Source organism: Dermacentor andersoni, chromosome 5, assembly GCF_023375885.2.
Source record: "Dermacentor andersoni chromosome 5, qqDerAnde1_hic_scaffold, whole genome shotgun sequence".
Lineage (NCBI taxonomy): Eukaryota > Metazoa > Arthropoda > Arachnida > Ixodida > Ixodidae > Dermacentor > Dermacentor andersoni.
Window position 1 is genome coordinate 79,572,199 of NC_092818.1, and position 19,783 is coordinate 79,591,981.

Below are 19,783 nucleotides of genomic sequence, written 5' to 3' on the forward strand. Positions count from 1 at the left end.
AAACGTACTGAGTCGTTAGAGTAGGTCCTTCTGATCATTAATTGACACATCTAAGTGCTCTGCGTAAAGCGTGTAATTTATTATAAGGTTTTAAAAATGCACATCGCTGTCGATCGCAGCGCACTGCTCGGCGGAATTTTAAGCCGCCCCTACCCATATGATGCAAATAACCCATATGACGTCACGTGGGCGAGCTATCTGATTGGCTGACCAGGGCGCGTGATCGATAATTTTTCCAACTTTATGGTAAACAAATGATCTTCGTAATAGTTGGAATGTTAGTTAATTTGTTTTATAAAGAGAAAGTAGCAGAAAGAGAATGCACAAGAACAATTTTTCAGTACACTTAAACACTTCCGGCACACAGCAAGTGTCGTCTGCTTGTGTTACAACGTACTCCATTTTGACGAGAGCTCCGCGGTCAGAGCACTATGATTCGACTTTGTTGCCTTGTGGACTGCAAACGTAGTGACTGGCAATATGTCAAGCTGCGACATCGTGTCCCTCTGCGGGGCAGCGTACGAGCGAACTGGCTGCTGCGCATCGGACTGCCGCTATCCGATCGGCGCCAGGATTTGCGCGTTTGTGGCCGTCACTTTACACCGGAAGATTACTAACGCACTAGCGTTTCGCGAGTCCCGTATTAGGGCAAACGTAAGCGCAAGGGGACAGGGTCTGGCCGCTTGACTGTGCCGTAACGGGATGAGCCGAGATGAGCAGAAGGGCAAATGTGAATGGTCTGCACGGTGCACCCACCTGGTGGCATAGAGCTCAACCATACACAGTAGCAGCAACGAAGCGTATTCTTTTTTGCTGCTGGTGCGTATTTTTCGCAGGAGTGTAATCATCAACACATTGTTTTTATAAATGTTTAAAATGTTTTACACTTGGTTAGAGCAATATTAGCGCTGTGTTTGGCTGGTTAAGCGCTGCGCCAACAAGTGTCTGGACCGTGCAGACCGATCAGGCCGCTCACGTACGTCTGCGCCAAAGTTCCTTCATCAGCTTGAGTTTATGCCTCCAGTCATTTGCAGATATGACCAGCTTGCCTGTGGCTAACGGAATACCAGACACGTTCGGCGCTACGACAGAATGCTCGCAACGCACGCTGCTTCGATAGCTCTCGATTGGGGTCGACAGCCAAGCGGCTAGCGGAGAGGTTTCGCGCGGGCGGGGGCGGGCTTCAAAACAACCGGAAGTGGACGATGTGACGTCGCATCGTGACGCAGGATCAGTGAAGGCGGAGCTTAGCCCCGCTCGCTCGGCGAACGAGTTGAGGAGGAAAAGCATGGCTGGGGAGGAGGGTAACTTCTAATCGCTTGTAGCTCCATTAATACGTAACGCTTCACTTAAATTGTGGTGCGAATGTTCTACTTAAGCTGTACCCTACGCGTCTACAAAATTTGTCCGAACCGTTTCAGGGGCCCTTTAATGCGTTTGAAATTTTTGAACTCCCGATGTTCGAAACATTTTAAACAAATGTCCGGCATGCTTTTATCTTGTTAACTTCGAAACACTATTATGTTTATGGCGTGTTTCAAAAGGCTTTGCCTTTAACGTATTAATAAAAAAACGAAACTGACTTTCTTACCTGTTGGTTTCGTTTTCGTATTTCATGAACTTGGCTATGACCTGGCCATTGGATTTCGTCCTCTTTCGTCGACGCTGAAGATGGCGCCTTCCATGTTGTTTGCGTGTGCTCGTACATTCTCAAAAGTTTTAAACCATGGCCACCTTAACCTGGCAGCTTCAATGTCAAGTGAGCATTTTATTATATTTGCATAATACAGTTGTCACACGGCCACTTTCGATCGCGATTGAGCGCGATCCGGATCGAAATTCTCGACCGCGATTGGCTCCCTTCCGCGGATTGAGCAAAGAAGCCAATTGCGACCGAGAAATTCAATCCGGATCAGGCTTTATCGCGATTAAAAGAGCGCCGTGTGACACCCGTATAAGCTGCGTGCTTCTGTACGACAATCTTGTGGTCAGCGCTTCATTGGCATGTTTCGCTGTGCCGGTATCTCTCTGCGCTTCTACACATCTATCACTCTTGACAGCTTTTCGCCTCCCATAAAATAACGAGGTTAGACCGGCGAAGCGTGCGTTCGAGCAAAATTAGTATTAACATAACTGCTGGGTTATTATTCTTAAATTAAGTTTTCATCATAGCTAGAATTGTTGTCTAGCATATTTAGTAACTTGCGCAGTTTTCCTTGTTTTCATGCTTGCCCAAGTGCGCGCGCTTACGTGACAAGTTTTTTCTGGACGGTAATTCGTCCGTCATGCTTTGGTTATGTTACAATTTGGTTATTGTCTTGCGCACTATAACTGAATAAAATAATGAACGTGGCAGAAGGGGCTCAAATATTATGCATTCCTCCTATATGGAGCTGCGAATTGCGTCGGGTGAAGTCTTTCTTAGCGTTGGTTTATGGATCTTTACGTGTCGAAGCTACACCTTGGTTATTCCCATTAAAGACGCTGTGGTGAGGGAGATGTTCAATGATTATTTTTAATGTGCACCTCTGTACACAACGGAATGATGCGGCTGGTGATCGAACCCGCGACGTTGTGCTCAGCAGCAGAACGCCGTAGACGCTGAGCCACCCCCTTCATATTTCTCACACACATGGTGCACACATAAAACATCCACTCCAATGAAATGAAAGATGTCTAGCCAAGATGCAGAAAGCTGTGCAGCGAGCCTTGGTTTGGTAAACCCGTTGCAATGTTTACTGGCCGAAAACAGCACCGTTTCGCGAGCGCTCTTCAGTGACAATTTCCTGAGTCTGTTGTGCATAATTAACATTTCGCGAACCTCAGAAGGAGCAACCAGCCATAATGTGGCAGGGTGTCGGATTTATTGTGAAGTGTGGTGTTATGTGCTTTGATTTGCACAAGCCAAAACGCCTCTAGTAGTGAGTTCCATCACAGAGCAAGTCGCCATGGATGCTGGTTCTGTGAGCCCTGATAAACCAGCAGGAAAATGTTGTAGTGTCTTTCTTTGAAGTCCTCTCTATATTAATTATGAATTTACAAAGCTTGCATGCCTGTAACAGTGATGCCGTGCTTTTAAGGCGAGCTGTAAATGGTGCTTGTAACCACCAACCGCGGTAGCTCGGTGGCTACGGTCTGTTGCTGTGCACGAGGTCGCGGCTTGGATCCCGGCCGCAGTAGCTGCATTACAATGGGGGCGAAATGCAAAGACGTTGATGTACCATGCATTTGGCGTGCATTAAAAAAACCCAGTTGCTCAAAGTTAATCCAGAGCCATCCACACAATGGCATCCCTCATGACCCAGTGTGTAGTTTTGGGACATTAAAACCCTGCAATTTAATTTGCTTCTGGTAACCATGCACTCTCATTTCAGAACGGGCAGTATCACAAGTGCCACTAGGTTTTGTCGGTCTGGGCAACATGGGGAAGAACATGGCTAGTAACCTTCTCTCTAAGGGGCACCGGCTAGTCGTGTATGACGTGTACCCAGAAGCCATGGAAGCAATGGCAAGTCAAGGTGCCATTACTGCTCAGAGTCCAGCTGAACTGGGTGAACAGTGTGACCGCATCATCACTATGCTTCCATCGAGCCCTCATGTGAGAGAAGTGTATGCCGGCAAAAAGGGGATTCTATCGTGAGTGTACCATTTCGTCTGAATTTTTCAAGATCACCTTCTATCACTGCTGCAGTAGCTTACACATCTTTCTAATAAAAATAGCTTCTGTAAGGAGTCTACACTCGTGTGTCTCAGCCTTTTCTTTTATCCTCGTCTTGTGCTCAAAAAGCTGCATTCATGTCTTACCAACATGCCCAAACAGTCACCTTACTGTTACGACAGTTCATTTACCACTTCGAAAAGCACATGGCATGATTTTTGCAGCATCTAGCACTGAAGTGCAGAAAGAAAAGAAAAAGAACAAAGGGTTAGCAAAAGAAAGATGAACACGAGTGACGACTATCAACTGGATTCATTGGTCAAGAACACACAAATATATACAAAAGGTGAAAAGTTATCAAACACTGTATCAGAGACACTACTCACATTGTTGGGTCGAAACGAGCACTAAAAGTTCATAAAAATTCATTACATGGCAAGAATTTTCGATAGATTAAGAACCACTTCGTCGAAATAGCTATTCCTATCCTCCTAAAAGCGCTTGCAATATTTGTATAATGCCAAAAAATAGCTGAATCGCAGCGAGAATTGAGACTAACTATTCAGAAATTCACATTGTTTGCCTGCTTTGCAGAGCTATATTGTTTACGTAAAATCCTGCACTGCACTGGCTGTCTTGGGCACCACACCCTGTTTGGTGCTGCCGCCTGCTTTAAGTCGCAAGGCCGTACAGAGAGGGTGCTGCTCTCTCATATGTAGCAAGAACAGACCAGTGTGAAGAGTTAGCATAGCTGAGTTCTGTGAGAAAACCAAATGAAATTGACCTAAGTGGCATTTGCTCTCATACTGAAATGCAATGTAATAATTCTTTTTTTATCAGTGGTTGACTACAATTTACTGTTATAAACAGGACCCGTTATTTCAAGGAATTTGGTAATGCAGTTGCACTGTGATGGTGCCAATTCCCTGCTTCGTTTGCATCATTTTCTCGCTTGCAAAAGCTCAGTTATTGATAAAACTGATGATTTGAACACCTCAAAGCAGCAATCTATCACCCTGGCTTGACTTAATAGTTGCCTTTCTAAGCTCTCTGTTGTGGCTAAAATATGAAGAGCTCTTGTGGCAGTGTTATGATGTTGACTGCCAATTTTGCACTCCACATTGGTCCTCTGCCAATCATATCTGTGTGCTATGGCGGTCAGTGTGAGATATGGATTTGTGAAGCATGATAAAATCTGGAAACACTGATCTTAGCTCTGTCTTAAGAGTTGAAACTATATTCAAGTCCTATCTTATGTGAACAGCGAGTAAAACAAGCTTAATCTGTGTTGCAGGACCCCTTTTTATGTCGTGATAAGAAAAGGAGGCTCACTATATTATTGTGGACAAATGAAACCCAAGTGAAAACGCATAAAGTATAACGCCTCTTACGAGTACGAGCTGAAGAGTGCTATTTCGAACTGTGTATTCGAGAGTTTGACAGATTATCATCTGATCAGGTAAAATCATCATTAAGAAGGAAGCAGGTCACTGACAATTTTCAAAACATTGACTTTTCAAGAGATCTCAAAATGTCATTTTGTTTGGCTATGGCCAGTGTCCTGCTTTTTTTCTAGAAATATTTTGCATTATGCATCGATTGCCAAGAATGGTGCTGGCAGTAAACCAGGCATAAAGGCCAGATCATGCCTACAATATAGAGTGGCAAAACAAGTAAAAGAAAGCATTTTAGCTTGTCCTAGCTAGCTTGTGTTTAATTTGCCAGCAGTAGTAAGTATTCCTGCAATAGTGTACTGTGTGTTCACAGGACACCACTGACTCGCTTCATTGACGCAGGCTTAAGCCAGCACTTGTCTCATGTGAGGGCTTCTGATCAGTTCATCTTTTATCTTTTGTGTGTTTTCAGGACAGTGAAGACTGGTTCTCTTCTAATAGATAGCAGCACCATCGATCCATCTGTCTCCCAAGAGATGGCAAAATTGGCTGAAGCAAAAGGAGCTTTGTTTATCGATGCCCCAGTGTCTGGAGGTGAGCATACTAATAAACTTGGCAGCTGAAATTTGTTTCTGGTCAAAATAAAAGAAAATCACTAATGCGAAATACAGTAGAATGCATTGATAGGTATTATAGGAGGCCTTGAAAACACAGTGTATAATCCAGGAAAACAATTGCAGCACCTTTACTGATGAGACAAACTACTCTCACACAAAAAAAATCAATTTTAAGTTGAATGGGAAGCCAGTAAACCAAAGCCCACTCAGTAAAGCTTATTATCGCTGCCTGGTGGTTATGTTGAACATTACATATCATTTTTGGAGTGGTCATATTCATGAATCACAGTAAATGGAGCTTGTAATTTCCACATAATGCTTGGGTTGAATCTTTGGTAATAACAGCCTCTTTCAGAACACTTGCAGCCTTTGTTAAGTTTCTGTGCTGCCTTGTATGTCGACGCAAACGCACAAGGTGTTGGAAACTCATGAGACTGCATCCACAAATGTGGGTGTGGGCTACCCCTTGTGCCTTCATCCACCTCCACTTGACTTTCAACTTTGTGAGCTGTGTTCAGATTGGTGACAACCTGAACACAACGAGGGTGATTCTCTTGCACTGAATGGTAGTTTCTGTGAAGTGACCGTTTCCATCAACAAACAATGTTGTGCCAGTAGTATGCTGTAGTAGCTTTTGTGCCTAACAATCAGAGAAAAAAATGTAACAAATGGAAAGCTAGTTAGTACCCATGACTGTGGAAACTAAATGGGTCCGGTGCTTCGATGCATAAGAGCTGGGACAACGCAACAAACAAAAATGTGTCAAGGAGCGTTTATTGTATGAAATTGGCCTTGCTTTTTAGGACTCTGAGCCAGTGTTTGTTCAATGGTGAAGTATCTTCAAAGCAACTTTTCCAACTTCGAAGTTGCTAAAATGCCACCAAATGTTGTCATGCGACTAAAAAAAAGTTGCTGGTCGCTAAATAGAAATGTTTGTCACTAAGCAGACAAGAAAGTTGCTAAGTCTACCAAAAAAATCACTAAAATTTCTACACTGTAGACAACATGTTTCCTCGGTCACTGTTGCAGAATCTACATGAAATGGGCTTCTGTGCTTGCATGTTATTTCATTCCGATATTATGCCGCACGGCAGCCCAGGTGAAAAAATAAATAAAACAAATCACTCTGGCCTTTTTGTTAATTGCAGCAAAGTAATAACTTCAATGCTAACTTATCATTTCTGAAAGGGTTGTCTTGTAGATCGATTGCCTCCTCACACTTCCTTTTGCACTCAAACTCCAGTACTAAAGGCCAGACCACACATATGCTTGCAGACATGTACAATCTCGTGTTCATTCACCTTGCACCTGCCGTGCCTCACAAGGAATGGCGGTTTGCCCTCTCAAAACATGCGCACCAGTTGCATGGCCACTTGGCTTACCTGTGCCTTACTTGTGGCTTACTTGTACTGTCTGCACAGGCGCGGGCGCACAGTCGCAAGCTTGTATGTGTCGGCATGTGTACGCATGGTCTGTGCTTAATGTCATCATTGTGCGGAAATACTTCACTGTCATTTCACATATTTTGCAGTGAAGCTTTCATTGTGGAGTTAGATGGGTTTTGATGCTGTGGTGGTGGTGGGATTGTGGAAATTAAAGTGCGGGCGATGAGAAGGGGAAGAGGGTGGTGCCTGGAGAAGGAAGGCATGCTGATTGGAATTAGCACTTAGCTCTGCTTAGCTGGGCAGTGTTGCGTGGGATGGTAAAAGAATTCAAAGTGCACCACAACACAACATAGATGCTATGCTCGTCTGTCTGCTGTGTGTGTTATGAACAGTGAACACCTTTACCAAACATGCACCAGCAAGCCTAAGAAGGTGTCGAACGATATGTTGAGTTTATTAATAAAAAACATTCTTTGGCCCATCCCAGGTACTTTGCGGCAGCTAGACAGGTTTCTGTCTTGCCTCAATAAAATGACAATGCAGGTGTTTTAACTGTTATACTACAATCGCACCATTTCTTTCATGCCAACGTCCACTAAGCTCCAAGACAAGTGGCGCCTGCATCACCCCGCATATCACAAGCAAGGGCGCATGCACGCGCACCAGTTTCTTTTTTGGTCACAGACTTACCGTTGTCTTCCTTATGCGTAACAAGCGGGAGCATGCCAGTTTCTCCCAATCTTGCCTCATGGTAGCTAATGTGTTAAGACGCTATGTTATACTGCATCGTATTTGTGATCAGCCCATATTCCCCTGTCCTTTCCTTGTAGCAGATACCACTATGAAGAAGCTGTGCACCATTGTACCACCTTCGGAATTGGCCTAGGTCACAACATAACAGGCTGTAACGTTTCTTTGGCAAAGTAAAAACAAAACTGTCATCATGCCATTGCTGTCATACTATTGTTGTCACTGCCGCTGTGCTTCTTTTATTATGTACAGACTTATGTCATGCACACAATCGCTTGCTTTACACAATCACCTTAGTCCACCAAAGAACCTTGTAGGACACTGGATAGCCAGGTACCTGCAAGATTCTTTGCATAACATTGATTCCCACAGTGCATGGGATATGCTTAATTATTTTCATTTCGTTATAGGGGTATCTGCAGCGAAGGCAGGAACACTAACATTTATGGTTGGAGGAAACGAGTCCGAAGTGAGTGCCGTACAAGAGATCCTGCTCTGCATGGGCAAGAATGTCATCTACTGTGGTGGAATTGGTTGCGGTGAGGCTGCGAAAATCTGCAACAACATGATGCTGGCCATATCAATGATCGGAACAGCTGAAACGATGATCCTCGGAAAGAAGTGAGGGTGCCCTCCTCTTGTTCCTATGAGGCGTTTGTCTCACTTTTGTAGTAGGAATGCTTAGCAGCAACTTAATTCAGACCTGCCGTGGCTGCTTAGTGGCTTTATCATTGCACTGCTGTGCATCTGTTCACAGGATTGAATCCCGGCTGCCGCGGCAGCTTTTCAATGGGGGCGATATGCAAGAATGCCTGTGTACCATGCATTGGGTGCGCACTAAAGAACCCCGCGTGGTCGAAATTAAGCTGGAGTCCCCCAGTGTGGGCTTGCCTTCTAATCAGATTGTGGTTTTGGCACGTGAAATCCTAGAATTTAATTTTAATCTAATTCACTACAAGCTCTACCCGCAAAATGACACTGCAGCACATGACCTCTGTGAGGATGTCAACGGTTTGTCGTCTGCTGCAGTGTGCTTGATAACGGCGGCACTGTACCTCTTAATTTTGCACAGCGACCTGTTTGCTATCTATTCTCCCTATTCAGTCACTTGTGATAGTGAAGCTTTAAAAAAGTGCATCATTCGCATCACATCTTTTTTTTTTTTTAACCCCTACCTAAACCAGTGAAGCCTCACACATCATAACTGTGTGCTTCAAAGTGGTCCAGCAGGTACAGTTTGTACAATTACGATAGCTATTCTCTTTGAAAGGTTTTGGGGCTTCCACATCGTGACTCAGAGCTGGGCTAGTTGGTGTTATTCCATAATGTGAACAAACAGCACTTGTCCGTGTTTCTTGCACTGTTCGTTCATATTATTGAACCCTCAGTGTAAAAACTAAGATAGTGCAATATTTTAAAGCTTTTATGAACTATTTCGGCATTGAAACTGAAATTCTGGCATTACTATTACTAGTCGCTAAAATCTGACCTCTTCTTTAGAATTGAACAAATTTCATTGAAATTGGTTCAGAAGTTGTTCATCAAGAGCATTTCTGTGTTTCACATGTACTTGAATAAAGAAATCAGTGTCAGGCTCAAATTAAACCTTCATCTTAGGCTTTTTCTTAACCCCTTAATTGCCGCGACAAATCCAGGAAAAAGTTTAGGAATGCAAAAAGAAATTGGTGAAAGCCAGTGTGTATTATATTCTTGTCAAAATTACAAGAGACTGAACACGTACACATGTGCAGAAATTTATGAGTTAACTCATTGTCGGCACCAGAGGACGCTCGTTGTGATGGCAAGTTATCTCGTCATTGGCAGTTAAGGCGTCAATCTTGCACTTATAACCTGCACCGCTGCATTAACATAGACATTGCTTGCAAATGCCTCTACTGCACAATTTCATAAACTGCTCATCTTCTAAATACAGCCAAGGAGTCTGAAGATTAACACGTTTGAAGCATTCCTGTTGCAATGACTGTGTGTTACCAACGAGGATTGCAAGTACAGGGTTCAGACTAGTTGGCAAGAAGGCCAAAAGACGGTGCCAAGTGTCATGAAGGACCTGATGATAGCTGCAAGCGATGATGGGGCGGAGTGAACAATAGATAAACGAGTGTTAACAAGACATGCCATGTACATGCTTCCTTGCTCACTCTGTTTTTAACCAAATGGCTACAACATTCTCATTCCAGGCTCGGGCTGGACCCCAAGGTGCTCAATCAGATTCTTAATGTAAGCTCTGGGAAAACATGGCCCAGCGAAGTCTACAGCCCTGTTCCAGGATTAATGCCCAACGCTCCTTCTAGCAACAATTATGAAGGTGGATTTGGGGCTGCGCTCATGACAAAGGCAAGTGTCTTAATAAATGCTCAACACGTGCTCATGTTGTTCTGAAAGCTTGTTTTTGAGGTGACCTAATTACTCACCTTATGAAACGTTTTAAGTTATTCTACTGTTCCTGGAAAACATTGAAGCTGAGGATGCCCTCCTCGTACGTTGCAGTTTTTGTTTATGTTAGTCATATCACGCTTCCAACACAATACAGTCGAACCCGACTATATCGAACCCGTTTACATCGAATTATTCCATATATCGAACAATTTCTGGACACGATATAGTTACAATGAGTATATATAGCAAAAATTACGCATACATCGAACAAAACTAGTAGCGACTCTTGATATATCGAACGTCAAGCGGTGGAAAGTGCCCCCGGAAGTTGGCTTTCCCTCGCGGTGAAGGGAAAACCCGGCGGCGCGGTTCCATCCAACTGCTCTCCCTACGTGACCGCGCTACCTCGGAGCCGCCGACACCCCCCCACAAAAAATGATCCTGGCCCGCCCGCCCGCAGCGCTTGCTCAGACAGCCAATCAGAGGCTCTTGTGCCCTCGTCGTGCAAGATGGCGAAAGTACGAGTTGTCTCGCTGCTTATCTGATTCATCGTGTGCGCCTTCTCCCGCAGTGTTGCCGTGATGAAGCGGCAGAATTCGCCTTTCGTCGTGAAGCTCGGAATCATAAACCGGGTCGAACGCGGTGACAAGTCGGATGTCCCCGCAACGTACAAGATTCCGAGGTGCACTCTCGGCACGATCTTGAAGGGGGAAATTAGGGCTAAGCGGCCTAACTCGCGACCCGGTGCCCGTAGTGCCCGTGGCGCCCGAAGCGTACGCACGGCCGTGTACGAGTGGTTCATCCAAAATAGCTTCAGCCGTACCGACTTCCGCGTGCTCGGTGATGACTGTAAATTCCGATTAATGCGACGAAGCCGTTGTCGTTGTTGCCGAAGTTTGGAGCGAGCTGTCAGAATTTCCGAAAGCTGTTGCGAATCAACGGTGGACGAGTTTGTGAGCGCAAATGATGGTGTCGCGAGTACGGGAGAGCCCGGAAACGAAGACTACATTGCCGACATCGTGCCGAGCACAAGTGAAAATGGGCACAACGAGGAAAGCAACGACTGTCTTTGGCCCACATCCTCCGAAGTGATTGGTGCGCTCGCACTAGTCCGGTGCTTCTGCGCGAATGCGGAATGTTGCGGCCTCAGCTGCTCCGACTCCTTAGACAACGTGGGGAAGTGCGTGCCTCGCATGCAGCGAAATTGCCCAAGCAGAAGAAAATGCAGGTCTATTTCGTGTGAAACGAAGCTAGTTTCATCAATAAAGTGATTTCATAAATGCTATGTGCTTTTATGGCATCCAATTATTTAGCAGGCTTATATCGAATTATGCTCTATATCGAACTGATAGGCGTTTTTTTGCGAGTTCGATATAGCCGGGTTCGACTGTACACTTGAAACTACGATTGTTCATAAAACAAGACAGATTATGACGAACACAGATAAATGATGTCCTGGCTTGAAATAAGTGTGATTACTTATTTTATTTATCTAACAACATGGCAGAAAGCTGTGCTGTCCAAGCAGATTACGTAAAGTGCAACAACAAAGCATCTTCAATTACAGATACGTTAGGACATTCAAAACAACATCAGGTAGGCAATTTTATTGCTTAGATCTATTAGGGAAAAAAAAAATTCTGAACTAGCTTTGTCTTAACGAGATATGGGTACACTCCGGTGTGCTTTATGCACGACATCCTTTTTGATGGAAGAAGCACATCCTTTTATGTGACAGATCAATTTTACCATTGTAGAGCAGATAAAAAAAATATGTTTGCCATCAGTAGGCGAGCATGGAGCCATTGTAGCATGCCAGACACAGATGACGTTGCAGTAATCGGAGCGAATAAATCTAGCTGCAAGTCTCAATCATTCCACCCTTGCAACATATTTTATATAGTGAGGCTCCCGAACAATGACTGCATACTCAAGGACAGCATGAACTACGCTGCAATACTTTTCAAGCTTAACGTGTGAAGAACAGTTCTGTTTACTTTGCAAGAAGCAAATTTTCTTATATGCTTTTGTGCATATGTCATTATGGTGCGAGTTACAATTTAGTTTATTATTGATTGTTAGACCCAGGTGTACTTAACAGGAGAGGCCAGTCCCTAGCAGTATAAGCAAAGAGCTGAGGATTTAGTATCCTTTGCAATGTCACTCATGTAAATCAGGAACAGTAACAGCACTAATTCTGAGTCTTGTCAAACATCAGGCAAAACTAGTATAATTTGCTAGACCTTACCCTTTCTATTTCATCGTACTATTTACGGTTGTGTAGGTAAGCCTGTAGCCAATTAGTGAGTTTGTCAGGAAGCCCAGCTTTTTCTAGGCTGTCTTATCAATATGTTGCATGGAACACGTTTAAACACTTTGAACAAATAAAAAGAATTGCAGATATTTGTAGCTGCTTATCAATTGCCGATTCGAAATTGTCAATCACAGTTACTAATTGTCACAGTAGACACTTCTGTGGAAGCCATGTTGCTAATTAACAAAGAAGTTGTTTAGGGGAAGTTATATGTGTGGTTTTTATTGTGTTAAAATACCTTACACCCTGCACATGCTTATTGATGACATGATTTTATAATTTGTGGCAGTTAATTTATCGCCAAATTTATGGATTGGTACTGCCTTAGCAGTTAACCAGTCTGAAGGTAATGAGCATTGATTAAAAGAAGCGATAAACAAAGCAAGAAGGTAGTGAGAGGCTAACTGGACAAACCGACAAAGAAGGGCATTGGGTACAGGTGTACGGGCACTGAGGTTTCAGTACACAATTTTAAAGATCAAACTTTCACCTTCATTTTGTTTTCTGACAATAAGCCTGCTACCACAAAATGGAAATGAAATTTCGAAAGGCTTTGTTAGCCTAAACTGGTTTAATTTTTTCTCTTTAGTGTCGCTTCAAATGAATACAGTCATGATTTGCAGTGAAGTGGGTTTTGCCTGCTATAATTTTACGAAAGTTTTTTTTTTCCCTCTTCAGGACCTTGGTTTGGCACAAAACGCTGCAACACAGACCGGTTCCACAACTCCTTTGGGATCACTGGCCCATCAAATCTACAGACTACTACTCAACCACGGCCTTGGACATAAAGACTTTTCAATAATTTACCAGCTTCTAGAAGGAAAAGTGACTAAGTCAAAGTAATTGTGTGCACAGACTGAAGAGCCAGAGCATGGCTGTCTTGAAAACGATGAGCATTCCAGTGCAGCAATTGCCTGCTACAAATGGCATGAGCACCGCAGTGGCTGCATGGCATTAAAATAAAATGTTTTGTTACCTATGCCAGCCTTACTGTGTTAACTTTGTTGAAAAATGTGTGTGGTAGTAGAGGGAATCTGTGCGAACAAAAAGAGCGAAGTCCTGCGCACTGTTTAAGATCTTGGGCAGCAGTAGCTAAAAACCAAGGCCAGGCTCTCTAGTGTACTCAGTGCAAGTTTGCAAGACCGTCAAGTGAAAAGTGCCAATACACATTGTCCAAAGAATTGCAGTTCCAAAGAATCACAGTTATGTGATTTACTTTCCTTGATACTTCCTCAAGTACTTCTGTCAACTAAAACGTACACAAGAGAAGCCTTGCAAGGCGTCTCCTTCTGCTATGATCTATCTACATGTCTATCACTGGGGCTGCACGGGCACAAGACATATACCAACACCAATATGCGACCATGCTGTTCTGCTCTGCTTGAGGTCATGGGTTTGATTCCCAACCATGGTGGCTGCATTCTGATGGAGGCAGAATGCAAAAAACGTTTGTGTAATACACACTTTGATTTACAGGCAGGCTCAAAAAAAAGAAAAAAGAAGTAGAGCATCCATAATAGTGACTTACTTGGTTTGGTAAGTTAGGGAAACATGCGGCCCCGAGATCCATTTTTAATCCATTAGTAAAGCTAATGATGAAATTTATAGAAAATATACAGTTTAATCTCCAATTTTCAAGTATGCTTTGTTTCTCAATGCCTTATCCGGTAAGGTTAGGTGCTTCATACCAGGCCTAGGAGTGTGTTATAAAACAGGCTATATATTGCTCTTCATAGACAACTGACTGAAAATTAGTGCACAGATTTAATTTCTTATGGATTTATCAATTAAAGCATAAATCTTTAATCTCAACTATCGTAATTTGAACATTGACAAGCGTCATTTTAAAATTGACATGACTAAAATTCCTGTAAATTATAGCAAGGCCTAGATATTGGCATTATACACATTCTCATGCATGCAAAAGGTGGCTGAGAGCAAGAATTTTAGAGCAGAAGCAGTGAAAAGACCCTAAAAGTAAACAAAGAGAACAACTATATTGAAAGTTGTGGAACATTATTGTTACTATGGGCAAAACGAGAACAAGGTAAAAGCATAAGCCAACATTTCAACAAGTGGGCTTGTCTTTTTCAAGGCGACATATGCTTTCCTCGGCACAGTATATATATGTAGGGTTCTTCTAAAGGGAAGAGGGGGTAAGGCGGGTGGGTGCGGCAACGAGCGAATGTGTGCTAGCGGCGACGGCGTAGAATTGAGAAAAAAGGACTGCTGTGCACAAGGCTAGTGACACTGCCGTGTTTCAGCTGGCCGTGTTTTTCGTGGAACGAGCCTTAACGATAGGGGGGATTATCTGCTCCGCTGGACGTCAGTGAGCTATCATCTCTCTGAAAGCGAGAATAAAAGAAGTGGCAGAAAATAGCGGTCGTGGAAAAGAAATGATTAAAATGTAACAAATATAAATTTTAAAAAATGAACAGGAGAAAAAAGAAAGACACTAATCAACCCAATGAAAAATAGTCGAGTGCTGTTGCCTATAGCTTGAAATTTAGCATAGCAAATAGATTCTAAAGCTCCCTTTGAAACGTTCATGCCTATTTGTTCTTGAACTTATGGACGAGGTATGCTTCTCTGTATTTTCTGTTGCAAGCAGAACAGAAATTTGACTGCAGGATGTTGAGCTTTAAGTTCATCAAAGTTATGACCTGGTTGGTTGAAATTGCTGCACGACTGGCTGCTTGAGGCTCTTTGCGTGTATTCGCAGGCATCCTTCATGCTCGGAAAAATTATGTAGCACGTATTGAGAAACAGAAAGCTGTATCGGGAGTTTCTCATGTCGCTCTACAATTTTATTATTCAAACTTTTCATCTAATTATAATATTTGAGAAGCTGATTAACACTAATTATTGAATGAGGCAGAATTAAAAAATAGTTTGAACAACTCCAAGTGATGGCAAACAGCTTGTTCTGTCCAGCTACGTAGCATTTGCATATTTTTAAACTCTGACTAAAGTTAGCTGGGACACCTTGTATATACATTAGCCTATCTATGCCCACTGCAGGACGACAGCGTCTCCTTGCAATCTCAGCCGATTCCAACTTAAGCCTACAAACTTCCTAGTTTCAACACCCCACCTAATTTTCTGCCGTCCTCGACTGTGCTTTCCTTCCCTTGGCATCCATTATGTAACTAATGGTCCACTCGTCATATACCCTACGCATTAAATATGGCCTGCCCAGCTCCATTTTTTGTGTTAATGTCAGCAAAAATATTGGCTATCCCTCTTTGCTCTCCGATTCACACCACTCTCTTCCTCTCTCTTAACATTACACATAACATTTTTCGTTCAATAGCTCTTTGCACGGTCCTTAACTTGTCTTGGAGCTTCACTGTTAGCCTCCAAGTTCCTGCGTCATATGTTAGCACCGGTAGAATGCAATGATTGTACACTTTTCTTTTCAGTGACAGTGGTAAGCTGCCAGTCAGGATTTGTTAATGCCTGCCGTATGCACTCCAACCCATATTTATTTAATCTGTAAATTTCCTTGTCATGATCAGGGTCTCCTATGAGTAATTAATTGACCTATGTAAACATACTCCTGCAAACTATACGCACACACATACACACACACACACAGAAAATTTTCAGATTACCACTGTATTGAACGAGGCTCAAAAATGCGTCATTGAGAGATATGGTTATCAATCACACCTAATGAATTGAACCATTACAGTCCAGTGTTGCTATAAGCTTGAGTGTGTCGCTGAAGTGACAGAAAAAATTCACAAAAATTGTCACTAGAACTGTCAACTGGATTTCACATAGTGTAGGCGTTTTGGAACACTAGAGTATAAGTTAACGTGAAGTAAATCATTTATCTAGATGTTCTGTGTTTGTCTAATGTCCGTGCAGGTACGGATAGTGAATTTGTCAGCAGGATGTAGAGGGCTTTTGTCTTATTGATATATTTACATAACTGATAATACAGCTTAAATTCTGCGTTTACTTTCAGATTTTAAGGTTACAAACACAATTCAAAAGAACACAAATAATATACTTAGCACAAAAAGGCGCTTAGTCTACATTATTCCCCAATTTTGCTGGTTGTCGACGTTCGTAATAAGAGACTAGATTCTGTGGAATGTGCTTGGCAGCATGTTGTTAATACGGCAACGACGATTCCAGGTCGAATACTCTGTTTCTGCCCTCGGTCTACCTGAAACCCGCCGTGAAATATTGATTGGTCCAAAAGCCGTGAGAAACGGAAATAATGAGTTCATATTCGCGTCAACGACCGTAGCTTCTTCAATATATATGCCTTTCTATACAGTCGGTCAGTCTTATTCACCTGCTGTGTTCAAGATCTGAACATAGAATTTATTTCTATTGGTTTTGGTGGAATAATTTACTGCTATGCTTGCAAACGTCCACAAATCGAACCATTTAGTGATACCACAGAACCCTCAGCTTACAAGCACAATCAAATCGCTTTTCTTAATAGACAAGAAGAGTCAATTTTGCGAGCCCAGTGATGACCACTGTGCTGTGAAGCACAATCACAGTGTGAAGACTATCAATGTGATGCCAACTGTTTCTTCATCATGGTCATGTCGCCTATGCGTCATGAGTTTCTGGCACTTACATGTAACTTTTGAATAATAAACTGCATTCTAAAAGGTTAAAAGGTCATTCTTGGCGCAAATTTCCCAACTTCAATGTGGCTGGAATTTCACTAGTTGTTCATTGAAGACGCTAAATAGAAAACTTTGTTGCTAAGCGTAAGAAAGTCACTATAACGTAGCGAAAAAACACTAAAAAGACTACATTGATTACAAACCAATAAATTTTCAAAAGCAAAGTCGATTTTGTGTTTTCGAGATGGTTAGGTTAGACGGCCCCGAAGCAGCGTAGGGTGAAACTCGTTTAGGACTTCTCGGTAATAGTGTCAAGGTGAGTGCAAGGCGCATCCCACAGATGGCCCGCACCGCGAAGAACCATATACACTTAACTGCTTTGTGAAGCCAGCCGAGCATCATCTGCTACAGTGCATGGCAGTGAGGACCAAAAGGCAATCCTACCTGCCAAAGCAAGATATATGTAACGAGAAAAGCATACTTATGCAGGCGCTATTATGAAAGAAAACCTGGCCTCAGCTGCTGTTTTGTTGGATTTACCAGTGTGCAGCCAATAGCGTCCTCCTACAGAAGTGGGGGAGCAAATAGACTAAGTTGCGCTCCCATAGCTTCACGGATAGTCCTAGTGTTCAGGTGGGTGTCCGAACCCACTCTGTCGCCAGTTTCGTAGGTTACTGGTCTCTGGCGAGCATTGTAGTGGCCTGCATCATATTCTTGCTGTTGGCATTTCCATATGCGTGCGAGCTGTCTAGATTCCTTGGCACATTGCATAAACACATCTGCATTCGTGTCAGCGCCATTGCATGCGTATGCGAGTATTGCATCCAACATCGTCCGTACTTCTCATCCGTGAACAAGGCTAAATGGAGTCATCAGTGTTATTTCTTGCTTAGCGATGTTGTAGGCAAGTTATATAGGGCGGGATCTCATCCCAATTTTTGTGTCTGACATCCACATACATCAAAAGCATGTCATCAAACATTTTGTTTAGATGCTCTGTGAGTCAGTTGGTTTGCGGATGGTAGGCTGTCATCTTGCGGCAAGTTGTTCCACTGAGCTTCAGGACATTGTCTAAAAGCACTGCCGTAAATGTGGTTTCTGTCTGTGATTACTATGGTTGGTGCACCATGCCTCAGCACAACATTCTCTTATTAAAAATCGTGCCACCTGTGCCTCGTGGGAGAGCCTTCGTTTCGGCGTCAGCTGCTTAAGGTGCGCTGAAAAAGTGCTGCAACGGAACATCGTGGATCATCTGTACTCGGGCTGCGTTGGGTACTCCATACCGCATACAACCATACAGCACTCTAACGGCGGCATTGATATGCGAGAAGTGAGGGAAGCACTGAGAACGATCACCGAAGAGAACGAGCGCCTGCAGGCAGCGCTCGAGTCGTTCGAACAGCAAGCTATCGCCGAGAGAGAAGCTCTGTTGATGGGCGTGTCGACAGTTGTTGCTCGCGCCATAGACGATGCCGCGCGGCAGTCGAGTTGGGCAAGCAGTGCTAACGTACATTTTTCGGTGGGCAAGATCCGAGGTGTCCTCGATAGGAACAAATGCATTCTAAAACAGGAATACGAGCGCATGATGCGCGCATTAAAAGGTAATGTGGCACAAACTTCACCTGAAGAACGTAAATGGCCACGTGCTACTGTCGGTCACGGGCGGCTACAAGCATCGCTGGAGGCACCCGGCGGATCGTCGGCGACGAGCGAGGAACAAACGACAGCCACTGTCCAACCGACAGTACCAGGGAATCGCTTCAGGCAGGTGTTGGTCTCTCATCCAAAGCTCGAGACCACTGTGAACGACATAGCTGAGTGCTGTGAGTGCATTATAGAAAACTGGTCAATTTTCAGTAGCGGGCAAGAGCAAGCGAGCATCTGTATTGGTCGATGTGACTGCACAGCTCGCCAATCCGGCTTCGGATACATACTCAGTGCAGAGCTACGTTCGTCACCGACGGCCGGTTCCCTATACATGAAGGTGTTTGCGTTCAAAAGCTCTCTTGGGACCACAACCGGCTTACCTTTGGTTAAGAGGTTCTTGTTGCGGTTCCTTCATCCGAAATATGCCAAATTGGACGCGAGAGCGTGCCACGACGTTTCTTGGCTTAAATTGGGTACACCTTGGAGTATTGTGGGTGAACAAGTGGAGTACATGTGGTCCAGCAGCGCGTTGGGTAGTGTTCGAGATCTGGAAGCTGGCGGCTTCATCGAAAGCAACAAACTGCGCATGCGCTTCAGAGTGGCACCTTGCTAGTTCTCTCGCGTTGTTAGTACGCACGGAAGTGACTTACATTTTTTTTTTTCGTACGTTATTCCTGAGTGTAATTTCCTCTTCTGGCGGCGCAAGACTGCCGCCCTAGCATTTTGGCAGCGCCGCATCGAGAACTGTTTTAGATTCGGCGTCTTAGTCGCTAGAGTAGAACGTGTTCTGGCATAGCCTAGGAGGCTACGGTTCTGGTTGTAACCTTTGCACGCAGCAGCGTGTCAGTAATATGTCTTAAATGAGGTAGGTTTGAATGCGCGCAGAACGGTAATCAAAGGATGTCAGCATTAAAGATTGAATCGTTCCTACATACATTTTTGTAGTTCGATGCGTAGACGTGTTACGTGCATTACACCTGTGCCGATGTATATTGGGTGAAGAACCCGGCGCTTTCCTGCACTAGA

The 19,783-nt window shown here is 43.7% G+C and overlaps 1 protein-coding gene across 1 annotated transcript; it reads left to right on the forward strand.

The window, feature by feature from the left end:
* Nucleotides 1-1,645: 1,645 nt before the first annotated feature.
* LOC126530807 (3-hydroxyisobutyrate dehydrogenase, mitochondrial) lies at nt 1,646-13,494 on the forward strand. Its single transcript, XM_050178092.3, has 6 exons — nt 1,646-1,759; nt 3,375-3,636; nt 5,525-5,646; nt 8,215-8,425; nt 10,003-10,159; nt 13,194-13,494. Exons 1-6 carry the CDS (start codon nt 1,672-1,674, stop codon nt 13,356-13,358), a joined length of 1,005 nt encoding a protein of 334 aa, XP_050034049.1. The 5' UTR covers nt 1,646-1,671; the 3' UTR covers nt 13,359-13,494.
* The last annotated feature ends 6,289 nt before the right edge of the window (nt 13,495-19,783 follow it).

What these genes read in the sequence shown, in the direction of transcription:
- LOC126530807 (XM_050178092.3), top strand. Translation starts at nt 1,672, where the DNA reads ATGGCGCCTTCCATGTTGTTTGCGTGTGCTCGTACATTCTCAAAAGTT. An exon ending in CGATGCCCCAGTGTCTGGAG is followed by an intron (nt 5,647 to 8,214) that starts GTGAGCATACTA and finishes ATTTCGTTATAG; the next exon opens with GGGTATCTGCAGCGAAGGCA. An exon ending in ACGATGATCCTCGGAAAGAA is followed by an intron (nt 8,426 to 10,002) that starts GTGAGGGTGCCC and finishes TTCTCATTCCAG; the next exon opens with GCTCGGGCTGGACCCCAAGG.